Source organism: Palaemon carinicauda, chromosome 20, assembly GCF_036898095.1.
Source record: "Palaemon carinicauda isolate YSFRI2023 chromosome 20, ASM3689809v2, whole genome shotgun sequence".
Lineage (NCBI taxonomy): Eukaryota > Metazoa > Arthropoda > Malacostraca > Decapoda > Palaemonidae > Palaemon > Palaemon carinicauda.
The window spans coordinates 42,022,242-42,046,284 of record NC_090744.1 but is presented as its reverse complement, the minus strand read 5'-3'; the positions used below and the strand labels follow the sequence as shown (position 1 = coordinate 42,046,284).

The window sequence follows — 24,043 nt, the reverse complement described above, 5'->3', positions numbered from 1 at the left end:
CCATTTCCCTTGTATAACATGGTATAGAGAGATGTACTTATTACATCCCCATACCCCCTGGCAAAGTGGGATTGGCTAATGTCTATGGTTGATTCTAAGATTCCTATGTTTCTAAGATTTCTCACCAAGACTAGTCACACTGCTAGTATCACACATTCACAATGATTGCTCAGGCCGCTAACCGTGCTTTGCACGAATTGTTTAGCGAACTGTCGGGGTTTCTTCCTATTATGTGCAGAGCACTTACGGGAAAACCCCGGGTGAAAGACCAGCCAGTTGGTTCAGACTTCCATCCTCCTAAGGAGTGAGTCAATCCCTATGAATAGCAAGGGTTTGTATTTAGTGTCGGATCAAATGAGAAATTGGAAGTAATTTGTATTTTTCCTAACGATACAAACCTGTAGCTATTTATACAAATAGGCCCGCCATCACCTGTTACCCAAGGAGTCCTGCCTGCAATAAAAAATGATGAAACAACACAGGTGTGTGTGTGTGAACGGATTGGCCGGCTACCCTGCTTAGCCCCTCGCTAACTAATGGTAGGGTAGTTCCACCTTGGTTGAAAGTAGTGAGGGTGAGAATGGGTGTAAGAAATTAATTAGCAGCTAAGCGTGGATAGAAATGTATTGAGGTGGTTTGGCCATGTAAAGAGAATGGAAAATGGCAGTTTGCTGAAGAAGGTGATGAATGCACGAGTTGATGGGAGGAGTACAAGAGGAAGGCCAATGTTTGGGTGGATGGATGGAGTGAAAGAAGCTCTTGGAGATAGGAGGGTAGATATGAGAGAGTCGAAAGAGTGTGGTAGAAATAGGAATAAATGGTGAGCGATTGTTCCGGTAGGTCGTGCTGCTTCCTCCGGTTGCCTTGGTGACCGCTGAGGTAGCAGCAGTAGGGAAATCAGCATATGAAACTTCATTTGTGGTAGATAACAAGGGAGGGTGGTCTGTAACACTAGCAGTACCAACCAAACTCAGCTGAATCCCTTGTCAGGCTAGGAACGAAGAGTAGAAAAATCTCCTTTGGTTCTTTTTTTTTTTTTATGTCGGCTAGCCCATAAAATAGTCAGAAGTGCCATGGTAGATAGATCAATAGTATGCCCCCCAAGATTTACAGTAATTGTTGAAAAGTCTGATTAGCTTGCATTTAATTTTGTTCAAGTATATTTCCTTATTTAAACATTTTTTATTAGAAAAAAGTGTAAAATAGAAAGTTTTTATAACAGACTTTGAAATTAAGCTTTCCATTTTTCACTTCAGCTTATTTGGTTTTGATTACGAATTACTGGTTTTATTTTATTTTATTTTTTTGTGTATTTTTAATTTCATGTCCCCCATTTTAACATCTCGTAGCGTGTAGTAAGGTAAACAACCCGTCTTGTTTTTCTGGTCCTTTTTATGCCTGGCCATTTGCTAAAGTTGAGGCATTGCAATTTTAATGTCTATTAAGAAAAAGACCTCCGAACTTTGTAAATATCATCAATGAGTGACTGAGATTTTATGTTTCATGTGAACCTATAGACAAAGGTCATATGTAGAGGTCAAAGGACAGATAGGAATTGGCCAATATCAGACCATTATGTTCCACAAATGCATCTTGTTTGTTTATCCTATTTTTAAATTGTTCCCAAGTACAGTATACCTTGTGCATTTACTATTGTCATTTAAGGGTTAAAGGTTTCTTTCATTCCCAGAAGGAATGATCATAATTGTCATAATTTTCTTTTAATTTTCAGAATATTTTAGAAGAAGATATTGCATCACTGAAAAACAGCATAAGTCACACAGAAAACTTGGAGCAACAATTAGAGAAAAGGGCCAAGTCTTCCAGCCAAAACAACTCAAATGCCCTCCCTAAAATAAAGTAAGTCTTATTAGGATTTGTAAGTTGGTGTAATGTAAATATTTCAGGCCTGGTCAAGTAAGTATTGTAAGCTATGCGAGGGTGATTGTTGAAGGGTTTTATTTTGTTTAAACGACAGTGAATTTGGATTTCAGAAAAGTACTTCTACGATTATATTGATGTTTCATGTAAAGTTACACCTAATGAATTTACAAGTAGTTTGATTTGGAAGGTACTAGCAGTGACTGCTTCTCTTTATTTGTGGAAAATAAAATATAACTTCAATTTTATGCAAATCATTAGAAATTACATACTGTACTATATTACAATCTGTTTACCTTTACTTTTTCTTTTCAGTTCTTGCAGCCAGACTTATATAAGTATTTCTCGACTGAAGTGGGATTACACAGCTCCAGAAGATGTTGTGAAAGGATGTATCCTTTAATTTGCTTTTAAGTGCTTCAATGCATTAAACTACAAAATTTTAGCTTTATATACAGTAATAGTATTATATTAGGTTTCATACAATCTTAGCATTGTATGAATTCTTTAGAAGGCTTGATATCATCATCTCCTCCCATGCCTATTGATGCAAAGGGCTTCGGTTAGATTTTGCCAGTCGTCTCTATCTTGAACTTTTAAATCAATACTTCTCCATTCATCATCACTTAGGCTTGGGTCTTCCAACTCTTTTAGTGCCTTGGGAAGCCCAGTTGAAAGCTTGGTGAACTAATCTCTCTTGGGGAGTGCGAAGATTATGCCCAAACCATCTCCATCTACCCCTCACTATGATCTCATCTCCATATGGCACTCGAGTAATCTCTTATAATTTTGTTTCTAATCTTGTCCTGCCATTTAACTCCCAATATTCTTCTGAGGGCTTTGTTCTCAAATCTACAAAATCTGTTTGATATTGTTTCATTGTTGTACCACGACTCATATCCATACAGTAACACTGATCTCACTAAACTGTTATATAGCCTGATTAATTATATGCTATTACAGGAAATTTGATTTCCAAATTTTACGTAACTTAGCTATTGTCTGATTTGCCTTTTCAATCTTTCTTTAAACTCAAATTCTAAATTTCTTGTATTAGAGGTCATAGTTCCTAAATATTTAAATTATTCCACCTCATTAATCCTTTCTCCTTCCAATGATATTTCATCTTCCATTGTATATTCAGTTCTCATCATCTCTGTCTTTCTTCTATTTATCCTGAGCCCAACCTCATGTGATATTTCATGTATTCTGGTAAGCAAGCTTTGCAAGTCCTGTGGTGTTCTAATAAGTACAGCGTCATCAGCATACTCTAGGTCTGGTAATTTCCTGTTACCAATCCAGTACAATTCTTCTCCGCCATCCCCAACTGTTCTATACATTACAAAATCCATGAGGAAGATAAACATAGGTGACAATACATTCCCTTGGAGTACTCCACTGTTCACTGAAAATTCGTTTGATAGGATTCCACTAACATTAACTTTGCATTTGCTATGCTCATGAACAGACTTAATGAAATTTACATATTTGAGAGGAACTCCATAATAACGCATTAGTCTCCATGAAATTGGCTGGTGCACACCATCAAAATCTTTTTCATAGTCCACAAATGCTATCAAAAGTGGATTTTTATATACTACACATTGCTGTGTCACGTCTTAAAATGAAAATTTTTTCAGTACATCTTCTTCCTTTTCTAAATCCTACTTGTTCATCTCTCAGCTTTTCATCAATCTTTTTTTCCTAGTCTCTTATAGAATAAGCATACTGTACTATATATTTTTATGACAACTGATGTAAGTGTGATGTGTCTGTAATTATTGCAATCAGGCAGATCTTTTTTTTGTCACTTTCACCATCACTCTTAGCTCCCATTCATATTTACAAAGTTCGGAGGTCTTTTTCTTAATAGACATTAAAATTGCAATTCTTCAACTTTAGCAAATGGCCAGGCATAAAAAGGACCAGAAAAACAAGACAGGTTGTTTACCTTAGTGCATGTAAGTATTCTGGGAGTCACTTCATTTTTGTCCAGTATCATCTCAGCAGTTATTCCTGGTTAACTCTTGAGTTTTTTAATGATAGCTTCAACTTCAAACACACTGAATTCATTCATGGGCACATCAAGGTCTTCCTCAGCTTCAGGTATATCAATCAGATTATTCCCTTTATATCTGCTAATTCATGAAGTGTTACATCCAATGTTGCCTTTCTTCATCTTCTGTTGCTATAACAGATCCATCTCTCTTTTTGAAGGGTATATGCTTCCTCTTTGCTCCCATAGAGATTTCATTAATAATTCTATGAGCAATTCTTACACCATAGCCACTCCCTGAATTCCTAGCTTTGTCAGTCTCCTCTGCTTTCCTGTCTAAATATTCTCTCCAGTCATTCCTGGCTTTTCTTTTGACCTCATTATCAATACTGGTATACTTAGCATGTTCTACCTTGTAATTTTCATTACTTCCTCAAAAACCTTCAACAATCAATTTCTGTCCTTGCCTTCTTTTTATAGCACCCCAAGTATCATTTGATATCCATGGTTTTCTCCTTGCAATTGCATGTCCCAAAACTTCACTACCAACCAGCTTGTTATATTAAAGTTTTTGTGAATGATGTATCTGTTTAGTTTTACCATTGCACACAGTACTTTGAATGGATAATGAAAAAGAATTTGAACTTCCTTCACTTGAAGCATTCTAGGAATAGTATCTCTCCTGAGAAAAAGTAGACTACTAACCTTTCAGACTCAACGTGGCATTATTTATCAGGAATATCCTTAAGGCTATTAGTCACAGTTATGATAGTGAACACAATGTTTACAACACCCCACCATGATGTATGGTGCTATGGGAGTTAGTCAAACTTGTATACTTTAGGAGTTTACTCATATGATTTTAAGTTGTAGTTAATGAGAACCTTTACACCTGAGCAAAAGATTGGATAAGGCAACAACCCACCCCCTTCATCAGTTCCCTCTTACCCACAGCTAAAGATCTCATCCCATCCCATTTGCACATCTATGGCACACTCTAGTATATGGTACAGTATGTTCATTGCTTTCCTGGAAACCCTACACCAAATTTTGTAATCTTGAAAAATTGTCAAAGAACGCAAGATAAAACATGAAATTAAGCATTAGAAATTGTCAAATAATACAGCATTAAATTTTATTGTCAGATAATAGGAATTAAAGCAAAATAGTATGTTAGAATCTGAAAATGCTCAATGGACAGTAGAGCTTTATACATTCACAGTAATTGAGAGAGAGAGAGAGAGAGAGAGAGAGAGAGAGAGAGAGAGAGAGAGAGAGAGAGAGAGAGAGAGAGAGAGAGATATGTCTGTCCCTTCTTTCTTCAAGGTAGTTTTGATATTTATGGTGTGTATATTGATATTTTGTGCAGCAAAAACCCCTGGAATTTGAATGTGCTACATTTGTGAAAATATCTGTTCGCTTAGGTCTTAGATGATTAAATTGTGATTGTGATTGTAGAGGTTTGTGAACTGGAACTGCTAGTTTTAATTGAAATTACATCTGGTATCAAGTGAAGGCATATTGACTTATGGTGTATAGATAATTGAATAATATTCTTAGCATAACATTGTGCTATTGAGTCATGCTTAAGCACTGCACATACTAAGGTCATCACATATATCTTAAGTTGACAAACCCTGTTTAAGATTATCTGATTAACTTTCCTCTCTGAAACCATTGGTGCATCATCATCTTTATAAGTTGTCCTCCATTACTGACTAGAATAGTGGTAAAGTCAGTAAAAAAGGCTGCTGCAATTATCTAGGCATAACATAGTGTATTATATCATACTGAGAAATGTGTGCAAAGTATTTCAGTAACCTTTTGATTCTTAAATTAAAAATATATATATAGTACAGTACAGGCATTTAAATTTGAGTTCATGTAATATTTTTGCAAGTTTGGTACAGTATTGTCAAACATAATTTATTTTTCCACGCAAAAACAAATCTTTCGTCATGTAAATAGGAGTATGACTTCAGCACAAGTTGGAACGGCCATTAAACCATTAAAGAGGTATAATTGCTGACAAGTGGTGCGTACTTGTCAGTCATCTAGACTAGTCACTTTAAACTTAGGTTTCAAGCAGTATGCTTCTACTTTTGCTGGTTCATCAAATTCTGGCTTATTAATCTTCATTCACTTTCTTTGCAGTTTCTGTGCATGTTACAGAAATGGAAACCCATGGCATGATATGAGATTGTGCCCTAGTAAGGGAGAGAAGCAATGGCAGATTCATGTCAAAGCTTGCTGTTAATCCCCATCATTTTTGTTTGCTTAGTAAAAGGGCACGACAGTTCACAGTCGTCGCCCTGTAGCGAGTGCCGTTTGTGGTCGACTGCAGTGGGAAGGGTTTGCTTAGGATGGTTCTTTGCTGTCAGCTTTAGGGTTTCCAAAGTTTATGCCAAAGAAGCTTTATAGCTTTCTCTTCTCCCTTGGTAGAACCCAACTGGCTGAGTATCCAATGGGTTCTTCTTGGGCTTAGTCCTTGGGAAGTGGTTGTGAGGTGGAGGAGACCTCCGATCACATACAGAGCATTCTTCAGGAATGGCTGGAGTACTCCTTTGCTTCTTACCAAAAGTTAGCCGGTTGCAGTACAGACTGATGATGACTATTACGTGAGAAGATTGATGTGTACATCTCTGATGTTCCATCTATGGAGAAGCTAACGGGGGTCCTGGCAATCACTGGGACTCCAAAGGCTAATTCTGTGTTGATGATCGTGACCCCTGTGACATCTCTGGGTGTATCAAAGGATTGTTTCCAGTGATGGTTTCCTCAGAGGTTCATGTTGTTGTTGAAGCTCCTGTTTTCTCCAAGCCCCTGCCAGGACCTCCAGTAACTTTTTCTGTTAGGAAAGGATTGGTTGATACTCCCCCTTTATGTAGCCTCCAGCCTGGAGAGTCTAGGTGTGACAAGTGGTAGAAGGGAGAAAATAGAGGAAGCTGAGAAGGCTGTCCCCTCCTCCAGCTGCTTTTAGTTTGGGGATACTTGTCAATGCCATTGGGCAACATAGAGTGACAAGGTGCCGAGCCATGGATAGTAAGAGTCCTTCATGATGATTACCTGCTGCTTTCCAGGGACTGACAGCCACCCCTGACTCATACTCTGAAAGCAATGGAGGAGAAGAATGTGCTTGTAGTCACTCAAGACAGGTCTTCGGGTTTCTAAAGTCAATTATTCCTGGTGGAGGAGTCAACTGGGGCCTGGAGGCTGGTCATCAACCTCTCTCCTCAGAACAATTTTGTTCTTGAAACTTTGTTTTATATAGAGAGGAATTGTTCCATTTCTTCTGCCGTGAGAGAAGAAGACTTCATGCTTTGAGTGGATCTGAAGGATGCATATTTCCAAATACCCATTCATCAGTTCTCCAGAGGGTACTGTACCTCCTATTCTTCCTTGATGGAGTGGTGTATTACTTCAAGACTGTGTTTTGGTTTGTTTACTTCTCTTCCATTTACTGGCGCATTCACTCTTCATTTCAGCTTGGGATTACTTACAGAGGATATATGTACTAAGGTATCTTGACGATTGGCTGTTCCTGGCCTCCGCATCGTAGTTGCATTAGGACCAAGATTTGCTGCTGTTGCTGATGAATTGGGAAAAGTTGTGTAATCCCTAAGCAGATGATAGATGATATATCTAGCCATGATAATGGATATGACAGGAACAAATCTTTCCTTCAGAAAATCACATCAGCAGACTAAGAGAGGCAGTGCAATGGTTTGTGCTCAAAAATGGACTTCAGGCTTTCTTGTAGCAGCATTTTCTTGGACATATTTCCTTGGAGAAAAACATTCCACATGCAATTCTGCTTCAGTGGTATCTGTAACATCACTGGTAAGTACTGTAGCCAGCAATCTACTGTGGCATCTTATTTCAGTGGAACTGTTCCATCTTATTTCAGTGGAACTGTTCCATCTTATTTCAGTGGAACTGTTCCTTCTTATTTCAGTGGAACTGTCCCAACTTATTTCAGTGGAACTGTCCCATCTTATTCCATAGGAACAGGAAATTTGAGAAGATCTTGCCTGGTGGCTGGATGATAATTCCCGCTAGAGAAGCTTCTGTTCTCAGACTCATCCAAGGAGATTTGTGGCGTATACCTGAGGACCTAGGCACTTCAGGGTTGTGGTTAACAGAAGAATTGCACCTGCACATCAATCTGCGGAAAATGCAAGCAGCATTCCTTGCACTGTTAAGTATTCCACCATTGTTTGATAGTGCACTCAGTAGTATTGATGACTGATAACAGTATGGTCGTAGCATATATCAACAAGCAAGGAGGCACGGTTTCGTGCAACTTATACTAGTTGAGAATATATGTGCACATGTGGGAATTGGACATTCCTGTAGAAATATCAGTGAAGTACATTCTGTGCAAGAGGAACGTAGTAGCAGACACGCTCAGTTGCCAAGGCAAGGGCAGATAGTAGGATCAGAGTGGTTCCTACTTCCTTTCATGGTTGAAAGACTTATTTTCCTTTTGGGAGATCACTGGCAATGTCCCTGCTCATCTCATGGCTTAACAAACTCCCAGTGTTTTTTTTTCCCAATTGTGACCCATGGGCAGTGTTTGTGGATGAATTTAAATACCCATGGAATACCTTGGATGCATACGCCTTTCCTCCCTTCTGCCTGATTCATCCATTAATTAACAGGGTGATGAAAATGTTGGGTCTCAGGATGCCCCTGGTGGCTCCTAGATGACTGCAGGCCAAATAGTACTGTGATCTGATGATGCTCCTAGTTGAAGTCCTTAAAGAACTATCACTATGGTCTAATCATCTATGTCAGCCACACCTTCAAAGGTACCATCACTCTGTGAGGTCCTTTGCACTTCAAGGGTGGAGACTATCCAGGATTTCCTGTAAGTGAAAAGGTTTTTATGAGGCACTACAAAGATGTGTGGATATCTGTAAAGGTCCTCTGCAGCTATCTACCATGGAAAGGCGACCACCTTCTGCGATTGACATCATAGGAGGGGTTCTTCTCTTGCTGGAGACACTTTAGTTGATTGTAGACTTTCTTGTCTTTCTTCGTCAAGAGAAGCATCCCTGTCTTAATTGGTAATGACTTCAGCCGAGGATGCAGACTGAATAGTATAGACCTTTCCTCTTGGGATTTGTCTGTGCTCATGAGGAGCTTTGAAGTTTTATCCACCCTGGGATCTCAGGTCCCTGGAGTGGAATGTGACCCATATTCACAGATCTCTTATGCGCCTTCCATATAAGCACTTGATAAGGTCGTCGGGTAGAGATCTGCCTTTAAAGCCTGTATTCCTACTAGTCTTAGTATTGGCAAAGTAAGTCTGGGAACTTCATGTTATAGAATTTCCTAAGTGATAGAATGGATAGAAGTAGGTCACCTCTAGTTTTGTGCCCGAGTTTTTGGCCAAAGCACAGAGCCCTACATTGCTCAACATCAGATTCAAATCTTTCTTTATCTCTTCACTGGAAGTGGTGTCGAGAGATAATCAAGATTAATTGCTTCTTTGTCTTGTGAGGGTATTGCAGTGCTATCGGAAGAGATCTCAACTCTTTAGGCCTGAACACTAGACTTTCAATAGCACAGGTACGGTCGAGGACAAGATATCCAAGAATACTGTTTCTTTTTGGCTTTGTGAGGTCATTAGGCGAGAGTATCCCTCAACAAGTTAGATGGTTGCAGGCCCATCTGAGGCAAGAGCTAACAATGTCATGGGTATTGATTCCACGCTAGTCTTAAGGATGAATCTTTCAGTGGTGCAGGTATTGAAGGGAGGAGTCTAGAAATTCCAGACAACCTTCACCTCCCACTATCTGCAGGAGTATATTGTACCCAGAAGTCATTTATCATTGATACTGGTGGGTGTTGAACCATTTGTTTTGTTAGATCAGTTCCTTCATGGTTCAAGAGGCATCTCATCTTGAGATAATGTTGTTGGATAGATCCATGAATGAATGTAGGCGACTGGCTTCTACTATTCCTTCTTGCCCCTTCCTTGGTGGAGCAGCAATATGGCTGCCATTTGCTAGAACAAACAGAGCAATCTTTCTTTTCAGATAGGTTCTATTGAGAGGTATTTCCCCTCATCCTCTTTTAACGAGGGGGAGGACGAACAAATGTATTCCAAATCCATTGCTTTTCTTAATCTGCATGTACATTCTGACAACATATCTCTTTGTTTTTCCATTGACCATATACCAGACAATGCCTAGTTACCGACCTAACCTAACACTCTTAGTATCCTTATGCACAAGCAGTCATGAGGTTTCCTGAGTCGCCCCTTTTACTCCTATTTAGAACCAGGTAGATTGACATTTTCAGGGAATTTGAACATGCTAGAATATGGTTCATAAGGACTGCCTTCCACCAATATGTGAGTTTCCTATTTAAAGGAGGAAAGGTTTATTTTCTCGTGGTATCAAATAAAAGAAAATTTAAAGTCATTTGTATTTTTCCTAGCGACACAAATCTGGGTCCTTTAGGTTACTCTGTCCACCTCAATCACCCCTCTGTCTCAGGCCAAAGGTAAAAAATTATTATAGTTTAAGCTTGCCTTCTCCACCTGTAGGTACTGTAGTTATAATTACCTTGTTAATAATTTTTAAAGGACTCAGATTTGTATAGTTAGGAAAATATGAATTACTTAATAAAAAAAAATTCCATTGAACCCTTTAGCAACTGTCAAACTTTGTATTATCCTCATAAACTCTTTAACAACTGTCAAGAAATTTTTTCCTTTCGAACCCTTTACCAATATTCATAAAATAGCTCATATGAAATAGAACAATTATAAAATAGCTCATTTGAAATAGCACTTTCATCACATAGTAAATCTGACTTGGATTCAAGTTATGCTAATTAATGACACTTGTGGAAGTGTCGCTGTAGAAAACTACAGCACAAGGGTGAATAGATTTTGATTTTGATTTGATTCAAACACTCAAGTACTGTATTCTCTTACCAAGGATATTCACGTAAAATTTTCATTAGTTTGCAAAATATTTTGGCCTTCTCCATGATGAGACGACTTGTCAATTTGGCTTCTCTTTGATTTGTTCTGAAGTAAACCATTTGTTAAACTTACATTTAGTGTGACTGACTTGTTTTATCATGGTTTTCCAAGGTTTTGAAGCTGGAATTTCAAAAGTTATGAAGGCAAATGGTTGCTTTCACTCTCTTCATATAAAGCTTTAAGGAACTGTTTTTATATTCCTGCATTAAGACTATATTGTCCCTTTTACCCCCAGGCTATTTGGAAATTTCCAACCCTTAGCCCCCAAGGGGTTATTTTTTTCCCAGCACATTTTGCAGTATATTTTTTTTAAATTGCTCTAACAGCCTTATTTTTTGTCATAGAGAGGTCAGGTTGGTTTCATTCTCTTGGAAAATGCCTGAATTTTTTCAAAAAATTATCAAAAATCTGAAAAAAAAAATTTTCATAGCATTTTTTTGCGAGGACGTACCGTTACGTCCATGGGGGTAAAGGGATGGCATTTTTGAAACGTACCAGTACGTCCTTTGGGGGTAAAAGGGTTAACAGCAACATCTAATTTTATGCATAGTTAAATTTTCATTGGGATTGACAGTATCCTATGACGGCACTTCTACACACTCCTGGAAGCTTTTGAACTTTATGGGTAATTTTTACACAAAATTATTGTGATGCTCACAGCATAAACAAATGGAGTGTGCCAGTGATTCAAATCTATCAATTGACGCAACTGCGAGTAGCGATACAAAAGCCTACCTCACCATACACCCATATCCGAGGTTGTTATTGTGTGTAGTACTATACTGCATCATATAATCCCAGAAGATAGAGGTACCTTTAAAGCTTCATAAAAGTGACAGGCATTTTTTTTTTCATTTCATTCTTTCAGATACCTATTGAAGGAGGTGAGCCTTCCCACCTTGTGGTATTCATTTATCGCAGATGACTAGCTGATGTCTTATTTGGGGCCAAGTAAAGCTTAACAGTCTGAGGTTTACAAATTTTTCATTCCAAACAATCTTAAATTATTTTCTTATTTATAAAAAAATTTACAACAGAATTTATTTATTAAGGCATTCCAAAAAACACACAAACAAATTCATCATTATCTTCATCTCCTCCTACACCTGTTGACGCAAAGGGCCTCTGTTAGATTTTGCCAGTCGTCTCTCGTCTCTATCTTGAGCTTCTAAATCAATACTTCTCCTTTTAAGTCAATACTTCTTTATTCATCATCTACTTAACGCTTCATAGTCGTCAGCCATGTAGGCCTGGGACTTCCAACTTACTTAACTTTATATATTTCATTTGCCATTCATTCATTTTTTCTATCGTTCAGAGATAGTAACCAAATTGGATTGTTTCTTTTTATATTTTTTGTCTTTACAGAAAGTAGGTTTGTGATGTATTTTTCCTTAACTAAAAGATTTCAGTTGTCATCCATCCAAAGAAGAAAGATGTCACACCCTTCAAGATAAACAAGTCGCATCATTCCCAGTTTTTCATCACAAACTTCCTGTGGCAGCAGATTGGCATTGATAATGACTTTTAATTTCAGTTGCAGAATAGCTCATGAAAATGTAAGAGATTAATGCAGATTTTTACATGCACCATATAATATTCTCTTCCTTATTTTGTCCACTTTACTATAGATTTGATTTAAAGACTGGCTTATATCTAAAGCTGTATACTGATTAGTTATAGAAAAATAATATTTTATTTTGAAATTTTTAGCTATGTACTAATATTTATATATTTCATCTTTTGTACTTTATTACTGTAGTATAGTAAATGGAGTAGTTTTTAGATTGTTTTTATTGAGATTCCTTTCTTAGACTGTAATGTAATATGGGGTGGTGAGTTTTGGTACATATTTTAAAATGGGGTAGATAGACCTTTGCACAACCTTAAAGTTTTCTTAGCACATTACCTAGGTCAAGTGTCAAAATTTTGCAAGTTTTATTTTAGATGGTTAGATTTTTAAAGATAACCCTGATTTTCAAGTGTACTTTTGTCACAAAAGTCTTTCAAAGGAATATGATGATTATTCTGTCCATACAGAGAATATTTTTGTGCTGAGTATTAATTTATTTATCAAAACCAATTACTGGTATTCAGATTTTGAAGGAATGAGCAATTGAATTTGCCAAGCTGACAACTTTCTTCACATGTGAAGCGAGATGTATCTGAAGCGTAATATAACATTGCTCTCGTTTTTACTCTCCTAAATTTGAGGCCACCAATAAAAAAAGACTAACAGTCATCTTTTACACTTGGATATTTCTGAATACCAAGATGTATACTACAGTATTCCATAATACATTTTAGTTTCAGTCATAATGACTGAGATATGTGGTTTAGGATTTTACAGTAATGTACTGTACTTTTCAAATATAGCCAAGGTTTTAAAAGTTAGCAACAACACTTGGTTTGATTGGATTGCTGAGCCAAATGTCACTCTCGTAGGGCAAGCCTTATCCAGTTTGAAAGGGATTATCTTTAAAAGGACCGTATCATTTTAAGCTGTATTCATGTTATTGTTAGTGTATCCATGCCATAAAGTTCTGACTCTACTAACATTATGTTAGTTCATACCATGTACCATTCCAGGGCTGGACAACAGCAATTTCAAACATGGAATTAATTCCATGTAGACTATACCTGTATGTGACACGAGAAAATATCGGTAAATGTTTTGGAACATTGCATTTTATAATGTACTGTAGATTTTTCAAGCTGTAGTTTTCTCTTTTGATCATGCTAGTAAAGAAAATGCCAAGAAATCAATTACTTTCTGTTTGAGTTGTAGTGAATGGTGTAAAAGGCTACTGGCTTAAAAAAATGAAAAGCTTACTCTTAAGCAGGCCTTACACGTTGAGGACTGGTGCGCTGATTTGACCGCGATTGGCACGAACCAGCCAATCCTTAACGTATGTGGGGGTAAACAGGACAAATCCGGTGCGACTAGCCTGCCAGTCTCTTGTGTGTGTGAGAACGGACTAGCATGGCAACTGGGTTGACTCGCCTATTTTGATCCGAGCATTTTTTATAATATAATGATAAACTGATTGCATTTCACAATCTTTTGACTTACTACTGTTTTCAAGGATTGAAGGTTTAAAGCAGTGGTTCCCAACCTTTTTTTTAGGCGACCCCAATCATGCACCTCAAGCCATGACTGCGACCCCACTAGTTTGGTTGTATAAGTATTATTATATATTACTAGTTGTTGGCTGTAAAAGTAAGGGACAATAAATATCCTTCTATAAGAGAGGTACTATAAGATTGGAAAAGAAAAAACTAACATCATTAGATTTTAGTATAGCATTATAAATTTTAAGGCTTAATATTAATCGAAAACCCTACTTCTGGAATAATATTTTGTCACATTACACGAAAACAAATTAAAACTATATATAAATGTTTTCTGTTAAATGGTAAACTGATTTTAATGAGAGCTTGGGCCTGAATCATGATGCCAAGTTTCTCTATTCGTGGTTCAGTCTTAGAAAGAGGGTAGGTAGCAAGGAAAGTGAAGGGACAAAGAACAAGGAGGAAGAGGTGTAGAGAGGAGGGGAGGGGTCAAGGAAGGAGTAACAAGAAAAAGAGGTGTAAAATATTTGCAAATCGGAGTAAATAAGACGAAGTAGAAACGAAAAAATCAATGATATACAGCATTCCAAATCTCTTCAAAACAACAACCTCAAAAACCAACCATATACAATACTCCAAATCTCTAAACAACCTCAAAAACCAATGACATAAAATCCTCCAAATCTCTTAACAACTGCTAAAACAATAACCTCAAAAACCAGCGACAAAAAATCCCCCAAATCTTTAAACAACTGCCAAAACTACAACCTCAAAAACCAATGACAAAATCCTTAAAATCTCTAAACAACCACCAAAACAACAACCTCAAAACCCAGCGACATAAACTCCTCCAAATCTATAAACAACTGCCAAAACAACAACCTCAAAAACCAATGACTTAAAATCCTCTAAATCTCTAAACAACTTCCAAAACAACAACCTCAAAAAACCAAGGACTTAAAATCTTCTGAATCTCTAAACAACTGCCAAAACAATAACCTCAAAAACCAGCAGCATAAAATCCTCCAAATCTCTAAACAACTGCCAAAACAACAACCTCCAAAACCAATGACATAAAATCCTCCAAATCTCTAAACAACTGCCAAAACAACAACCTACAAAACTAATGACATCAAATCCTCCAAATCTCTAAACAAAAACCAGCGACATAAAATCCTCCAAATCTCTAAACAACTGCCAAAACAACAACCTCAAAAAACCAAGGACTTAAAATCTTCTGAATCTATAAACAACTGCCAAAACAACAACCTCAAAAACCAATGACTTAAAATCCTCTAAATCTCTAAACAACTGCCAAAACAACAACCTCAAAAAACCAAGGACTTAAAATCTTCTGAATCTCTAAACAACTGCCAAAACAATAACCTCAAAAACCAGCAGCATAAAATCCTCCAAATCTCTAAACAACTGCCAAAACAACAACCTCCAAAACCAATGACATAAAATCCTCCAAATCTCTAAACAACTGCCAAAACAACAACCTACAAAACTAATGACATCAAATCCTCCAAATCTCTAAACAAAAACCAGCGACATAAAATCCTCCAAATCTCTAAACAACTGCCAAAACAACCACCTCAAAAACCAGCGACATAAAATCCTCCAAATCTCTAAACAACTGCCAAAACAACAACCTCAAAAACCAGCGACATAAAATCCTCCAAATCTCTAAACAACTGCCAAAACAACCACCTCAAAAACCAGCGACATAAAATCCTCCAAATCTCTAAACAACTGCCAAAACAACAACCTCAAAACCAATGACATAAAATCCTCCAAATCTCTAAACAACTGCCAAAACAACGACCTCAAAAACCAGCAACATGAAATCCTCCAAATCTCCAAACAACTGCCAAAACAACAACCTCAAAAACCAGCGACATAAAATCCTCCAAATCTCTAAACAACTGCCAAAACAACAACCTCAAAAACCAGCGACATAAAATCCTCCAAATCTCTAAACAACTGCCAAAACAACGACCTCAAAAACCAGCGACATGAAATCCTCCAAATCTCCAAACAACCACCTCAAAAACCAGCGACATAAAATCCTCCAAATCTCTAAACAACTGCCAAAACAACCACCTCAAAAACCAGCGACATAAAATCCTCCAAATCTCTAAACAACTGCCAAAACAACAACCTCAAAAACCAGCGACATAAAATCCTCCAAATCTCTAAACAACTGCCAAAATAACCACCTCAAAAACCAGCGACATAAAATCCTCCAAATCTCTAAACAACTGCCAAAACAACAACCTCAAAAACCAGCGACATAAAATCCTCCAAATCTCTAAACAACCACCTCAAAAACCAGCGACAAAATCCTCCAAATCTCTAAACAACTGCCAAAACAACAACCTAAAAAACCAGCGACATAAAATCCTCCAAATCTCTAAACAACTGCCAAAACAACAACCTCTAAAACCAGCGACATGAAATCCTCCAAATCTCCAAACAACTGCCAAAACAACAACCTCAAAAACCAGCGACATAAAATCCTCTAAATCTCTAAACAACTGCCAAACCAACCACCTCAAAAACCAATGACATAAAATCCTCCAAATCTCTAAACAACTGCCAAAACAACCACCTCAAAAACCAGCGACATAAAATCCTCCAAATCTCTAAACAACTGCCAAAACAACAACCTCAAAAACTAGCAACATAAAATCCTCCAAATCTCTAAACAACTGCCAAAACAACAACCTCAAAAACCAGCGACATAAAATCCTCCAAATATCTAAACAACTGCCAAAACAACAACCTCAAAAACCAGCGACATAAAATCCTCCAAATCTCTAAACAACTGCCAAAACAACATCCTCAAAAACCAGCGACATAAAATCCTCCAAATCTCTAAACAACTGCCAAAACAACCACTTCAAAAACCAGCGACATAAAATCCTCCAAATCTCTAAACAACCACCTAAAAAAAAGCAATGACTTAAAATCTTCTAAATCTCTAAACAACTGTCAAAACAACCTCCAAAACCAATGACTTAAAAATCCTCTAAATCTCTAAACAGCTGCCAAAACAACAACCTCAAAAACCAGCGACATAAAATCCTCCAAATCTCTAAACAACTGCCAAAACAACAACCTCAAAAACCAGCGACATAAAATCCTCCAAATCTCTAAACAACTGCCAAAACAACAACCTCAAAAACCAGCGACATAAAATCCTCCAAATCTAAACAACTGCCAAAACAACCACCTCAAAAACCAGCGACAAAATCCTCCAAATCTCTAAACAACTGCCAAAACAACCACCTCAAAAACCAGTGACATAAAATCCTCCAAATCTCTAAACAACTGCCAAAACAACCACCTCTAAAACCAGCGACATAAAATCCTCCAAATCTCTAAACAACAACCTAAAAAAACCAATGACTTAAAATCTTCTAAATCTCTAAACAATTGCCAAAACAACCTCCAAAACCAATGACTTAAAATCCTCCAAATCTCTAAACAACTGCCAAAACAACCACCTCAAAAACCAGCGACATAAAATCCTCTAAATCTCTAAACCAACAACCTAAAAAAAACCAGCGACATAAAATCTTCTAAATCTCTAAACAACTGCCAAAACAACCTCCAAAACCATTGACTTAAAATCCTCCAAACCTCTAAACTGCCAAAACGACCTCAAAAACCAGCGACATAAAATCCTCCAAATCTCTAGACAACTGCCAAAACAACCACCTCAAAAACCAGCGACATAAAATCCTCCAAATCTCTAAACAACTGCCAAAACAACCACCTCAAAAACCAGCGACATAAAATCCTCCAAATCTCTAAACAACTGCCAAAACAACAACCTCCAAAACCAATGACATAAAATCCTCCAAATCTCTAAACAACTGCCAAAACAACAACCTACAAAACTAATGACATCAAATCCTCCAAATCTCTAAACAACCACCTCAAAAACCAGCGACATAAAATCCTCCAAATCTCTAAACAACTGCCAAAACAACAACCTCAAAACCAGCGACATAAAATCCTCCAAATCTCTAAACAACTGCCAAAACAACGACCTCAAAAACCAGCGACATGAAATCCTCCAAATCTCCAAACAACTGCCAAAACAACCACCTCAAAAACCAGCGACATAAAATCCTCCAAATCTCTAAACAACTGCCAAAACAACAACCTCAAAAACCAGCGACATAAAATCCTCCAAATCTCCAAACAACCACCTCAAAAACCAGCGACATAAAATCCTCCAAATCTCTAAACAACTGCCAAAACAACCACCTCAAAAACCAGCGACATAAAATCCTCCAAATCTCTAAACAACTGCCAAAACAACAACCTCAAAAACCAGCGACATAAAATCCTCCAAATCTCTAAACAACTGCCAAAATAACCACCTCAAAAACCAGCGACATAAAATCCTCCAAATCTCTAAACAACTGCCAAAACAACAACCTCAAAAACCAGCGACATAAAATCCTCCAAATCTCAAAACAACCACCTCAAAAACCAGCGACAAAATCCTCCAAATCTCTAAACAACTGCCAAAACAACAACCTAAAAAACCAGCGACATAAAATCCTCCAAATCTCTAAACAACTGCCAAAACAACAACCTCTAAAACCAGCGACATGAAATCCTCCAAATCTCCAAACAACTGCCAAAACAACAACCTCAAAAACCAACGACATAAAATCCTCTAAATCTCTAAACAACTGCCAAACCAACCACCTCAAAAACCAGTGACATAAAATCCTCCAAATCTCTAAACAACTGCCAAAACAACAACCTCAAAAACCAGCGACATAAAATCCTCCAAATATCTAAACAACTGCCAAAACAACAACCTCAAAAACCAGCGACATAAAATCCTCTAAATCTCTAAACAACTGCCAAAACAACAACCTCAAAAACTAGCGACATAAAATCCTCCAAATCTCTAAACAACTGCCAAAACAACAACCTCAAAAACCAGCGACAAAATCCTCCAAATATCTAAACAACTGCCAAAACAACAACCTCATAAACCAGCGACATAAAATCCTCCAAATCTCTAAACAACTGCCAAAACAACCACCTCAAAAACCAGCGACATAAAATCCTCCAAATCTCTAAACAACCACCTAAAAAAAAAGCAATGACTTAAAATCTTCTAAATCTCTAAACAACTGTCAAAACAACCTCCAAAACCAATGACTTAAAATTCTCTAAATCTCTAAACAGCTGCCAAAACAACAACCTCAAAAACCAGCGACATAAAATCCTCCAAATCTCTAAACAACTGCCAAAACAACAACCTCAAAAACCAGCGACATAAAATCCTCCAAATCTTTAAACAACTGCCAAAACAACAACCTCAAAAACCAGCGACATAAAATCTTCCAAATCTCTAAACAACTGCCAAAACAACAACCTCCAAAACCAATGACATAAAATCCTCCAAATCTCTAAACAACTGCCAAAACAACAACCTACAAAACTAATGACATCAAATCCTCCAAATCTCTAAACAACCACCTCAAAAACCAGCGACATAAAATCCTCCAAATCTCTAAACAACTGCCAAAACAACCACCTCAAAAACCAGCGACATAAAATCCTCCAAATCTCTAAACAACTGCCAAAACAACCACCTCAAAAACCAGCGACATAAAATCCTCCAAATCTCTAAACAACTGCCAAAACAACAACCTCAAAAACCAGCGACATAAATTCCTCCAAATCTCTAAACAACCGCCAAACCAACGACCTTTTCGACCGAGTGACCAGCGCCGCAGACGTGCCAACTTCACAAGAACATACAAATAAAATAACACATCTTAAAACACAATTATTTTATTAAATGAAATAATAATCGAAACAATTCAAATTCACAAGAGGTAAATAAAAAGGAATGTGGGGGGGAGTAAAGATGAGGATAGGAAGGGAAGTGGCAAGGAAATATCGAAGAGGAGGGGAGGGGGTCAAGGAGGAGGAGGAGAGGAGGGCAGGGGTAAAAAAGAAGCAGGGGAAGAAGGGGCCTGGAAAGACTGGGAGGGGGGTAGAGGAGCAAGGAAAGGGTAAAATGTAGGAGGAGAGGGCATGAAAATTAAGAATTTTAAAGAAACAAAAACTGAGTGCAACGTATGCAGCACATTCGAAATCACTATACAGGTATAAATGCATCAACTATATAATAATAACAAATGGTAGACAGTGTTTCCCGCTGCGGCAGTACAGCTGGAGTGGCTGCCTGGTGATGCTGTTCACGTATCAAATGCGTACTGCACTCAGGGATATCACCATTAAAATTTCGTTTTTTTTTTTTATATTTATATATGAATAGATAGATATATAAAAGTCGATAAATAAAAATCCACAAATACATGAATATATTTTTTCTTTACTGCTAGTTCTGCCATATTTTGAATTTTTATTTTGATTTTGATATTTTGAGATTTTGGCGACCCCTGGATAAGCGCTTGGCGACCCCAGGGTTGGGAAACCTGGCTTTACAGAATATTCATCTAGGTACTTACTTTTTTTTTTTTTCATGAAAGCAATGTTTCTAAGATGTTAACCAGCAGTTTTTACTACTATATTTATTTGGGCATTGAAAGACAAGTTACAGTCAAGAGATATGCGTAGGTCAGAAACTTTACCAGATATCGAGACCGATTCGTTATTTATGTTTATTTGAATATCTCCCGTTTTTTATGCTGTTTTTTTTTTCCATCAACATAGACTCAGTTTTTTTTTTTTCATTCAATTTAAGTTGATTTTAGTTGTTTGATTTTCATCCATGCCCCATGTACTAAATATATAATTAAAGAACAAGAAATTATGAGAAATAGTAAAGGCATTATACAGGCAAAGTTTTAAAGCATGTGGATATATATATATATATATATATATATATATATATATATATATATATATATATATATATATATATATATATATATATATATATATATATACTGTATATATATATACTGTATATATATATATACATATATATACATACATATATATATATATATATATATATATATATATATATATATATATATATGTATGTATGTTTTATATATATATATATATATATATATATATATATATATATATATATATATATATATATATATTATATACAGAATATATATACATATATACAGAATATATATACATATATATGTATATATATATATACGCATATATATATATATATATATATATATATATATATATATATATATATATATATATAGCCTATATATATATATATAGCCTATATATATATATATATATATATATATATATATATATATATATATATATATATATATTACATATATATATATATATATATATATATATATATATATATATATATATATATATATAATGTGTATATTATATATATATCATATAATATAAATGTATATTATATATATATACATATATATGTTATATACATTATACATATATAATATATAGATATATTTATATATATATATATATATTATATGTATATATATACTATATATGTTTTATATATACTATATATATTGTATCTATATATATATATATTTATTATATATATGTACTGTATATATATATATATATATATATATATATATATATATATATATATATATATATATATATATATATATATATATATATATATATATATAATTTCTTATCTGTCATGCTGAGTGGCAGCCACTCAGAAACGACAAATCCCCTAAATTGCTCAAACTGCTATGTGGTAGTCGGGACCGGATTTATACGAAGGGTCCCCTGTGTGAGCGGCCCCCGACTCAAAATAAATAAATGGATAATTGGGAAATTATTAAGATGTGAAAAAACTATTTTGTGACCGAGGGGTCCCCATAACATACCAAGACATATTTTGTTTATTTTTTTCTGGAAATTGTAATAATTAATGATGCAAACGGTGACATTAATGACGTTAAGTTAAAGTATCAGACATTTAAACTGACGCTAATGTATGATTAAGCATAATTTGCGTGATTATAATTTCCATTGTGATCCAAATTTGAAGCTGTACCCTGTTGCTCGAAATTACTAATATCCAAATTATATTGGGACAGGACTTAGAACTGCCTAGTATTTCTCAGTATCTGTGGATTCAACAACAGCCCCCTCTGTCATGTTGACAGCTTAAAGTTACTGTGCGATATTTTGTTTCTGGTAAGCTGATAAAAAGACTGATTTTTCTTATAACCTGGCTCTCCCGAGGCTGAAGCACTTAGTGGCTACATCCCAGTTAGAACTTTCTAAAAAAGATGTTAATTTTTATTACTGCAGAGGACAGTCCCACGACAATTCCAGCAATATGTCGGGTCGCTATACAGGGAAGAAAGCCAGATTTCAAAATATAAACTTCGTATCAGTTTATATTCTTTGTGGTGCTCACTCATTTAATATAATGGGACAGGCAGCAGCCTCTTGCTCTGTAGGAGCAGTTAGTTATTTTGGCACTGTATGGAGTTTGTACACCTTTATTCTGCATCTACACAACGATGGGCTAATCTAATGAAGTTTTTGGCTAGAAAGAAACGAACACACTAACTTTTGAATCTCTTTCAGACACACTTTGTTTGCAAGAGCTGGTGTTATTGAAGCCCTCGTAGATAGATACAACTATTTTAAATGCTCGGAGAGACATCGAAAATGACTCGGAGCATACACCTGAAATAAGGATGAAGCTCGAGTAGGCTACTGGGGAACAATGTGAACAGTCTTGAGACATCTTTGGTGGCCATGATCTGGAATATAATACTTGTACAGTTCAACAAAATGAATAGTTTTCCAAGGCATTGATGTTGACCTGAAAAAAAAAGTGGTTGACTTAATAGATGCTCAGGAAAAGTTGCTAGAATCACCTAGAGAAAGGTATGAAGAACGGGAGCTAGAAGCCAAGAATTTATGAGAACACAGAGTACAAATCAAATAAAGAAAGGTAAAAAAAAGCGAAATAAGAGATATGATACAAACGCAACTTCAGCCTCGGAGGAAGTAGATTTTCCCCCCAAAGAAAAATCAGCTGTGTAACTTTTAATGTAATTTTATATCAATGGTTTGTTGCCTTACAACAGACGGTATCATACCAATCGTTCCATTTGTCGATTCAAAGTAGTGGTCAATTTATGTACTTTATCTGATGCCGTGATAAAAATAGAGGTTGAGAAATTTGTGACGGTTTTTTCTAAAGACTTCCGTGATAATAGTGTGTTTGCAGCTTTTGCCAAGTTCATACCATTTGTCACTTCATTCTAACAGGCAGTTTTGTTACATGACGAATGGCTTTCTGATGCATTTCCAAATGTTGATGTAAAACTTAGGATATTTCTTAGCATAATGGTTACTAATTGTTCAGGTGAAAGGACATTTGCATATTTGCACTAATAAGAATTCATTTTAGAGCCTCATGGCTGTTTGTTAGATGTACACTGTTAAAAAAAAAAAAAAAACGTAATTTTAATAGTAAATTCTCCGTAAAAAAATATACTCTTTTCAGCCGTACTTCAGTAAAATACAAGCGACCGTAATTTTATCTTATTTTATTACCTTTTAAGCCCTGTCCACACGATGGAGCATGCCCGACGGGCAAACAGTGATACCAGACCACAATAGTTAGTAAGAATGAGGGTTAATGACGTCACAAGCGGGAAAACCACTGACAGGGATATGGCATCACACAGTGTTGCTAGATCCTTGCCTTTAGTTTACCCGCTTCTGACGTCATTAACCCTCATTCTTACTAACTATTGTGGTCTGGTATCACTGTTTGCCCGTCGGGCATGCTCCATCGTGTGGACAGAGCTTTACGGGTTGGTGACCATATCACTCCTTTACGTCAATGTATCCGTTTTTAAAACTGTAAAAATCCTGGAATAAATGTTGCTAGGTATTTACCGTTTCTAATGCAAATTTTTAAGTGTAGAAAATGCTGTTATTAAATAATATACAATTTGATGATATAATCAAAGACTGTACTTAGGTAAGGTGTGGGAATAATCAAAGAATGTACTTAGGTAAGGTGTGGGAAGAGGGAATTTTTGTATTCAGAATAAAAAAAATTA

General features: G+C 36.2%; 1 protein-coding gene across 2 annotated transcripts in view; it reads left to right on the top strand.

Moving 5' to 3' along the window:
- LOC137660300 (uncharacterized) overlaps positions 1-12,660 on the top strand; it is a 70,238-nt gene extending 57,578 nt beyond the window's left edge. For both annotated transcript variants that reach the window (XM_068395093.1, XM_068395092.1), the window contains exons 4-6: positions 1,733-1,860; positions 2,197-2,273; positions 12,290-12,660. In XM_068395093.1, coding sequence (XP_068251194.1) covers positions 1,733-1,860; positions 2,197-2,273; positions 12,290-12,408 — 324 coding nt within the window. In that variant the 3' untranslated portion in view covers positions 12,409-12,660. The remainder of the gene's footprint in view (positions 1-1,732; positions 1,861-2,196; positions 2,274-12,289) is intronic.
- Positions 12,661-24,043: the final 11,383 nt, after the last annotated feature.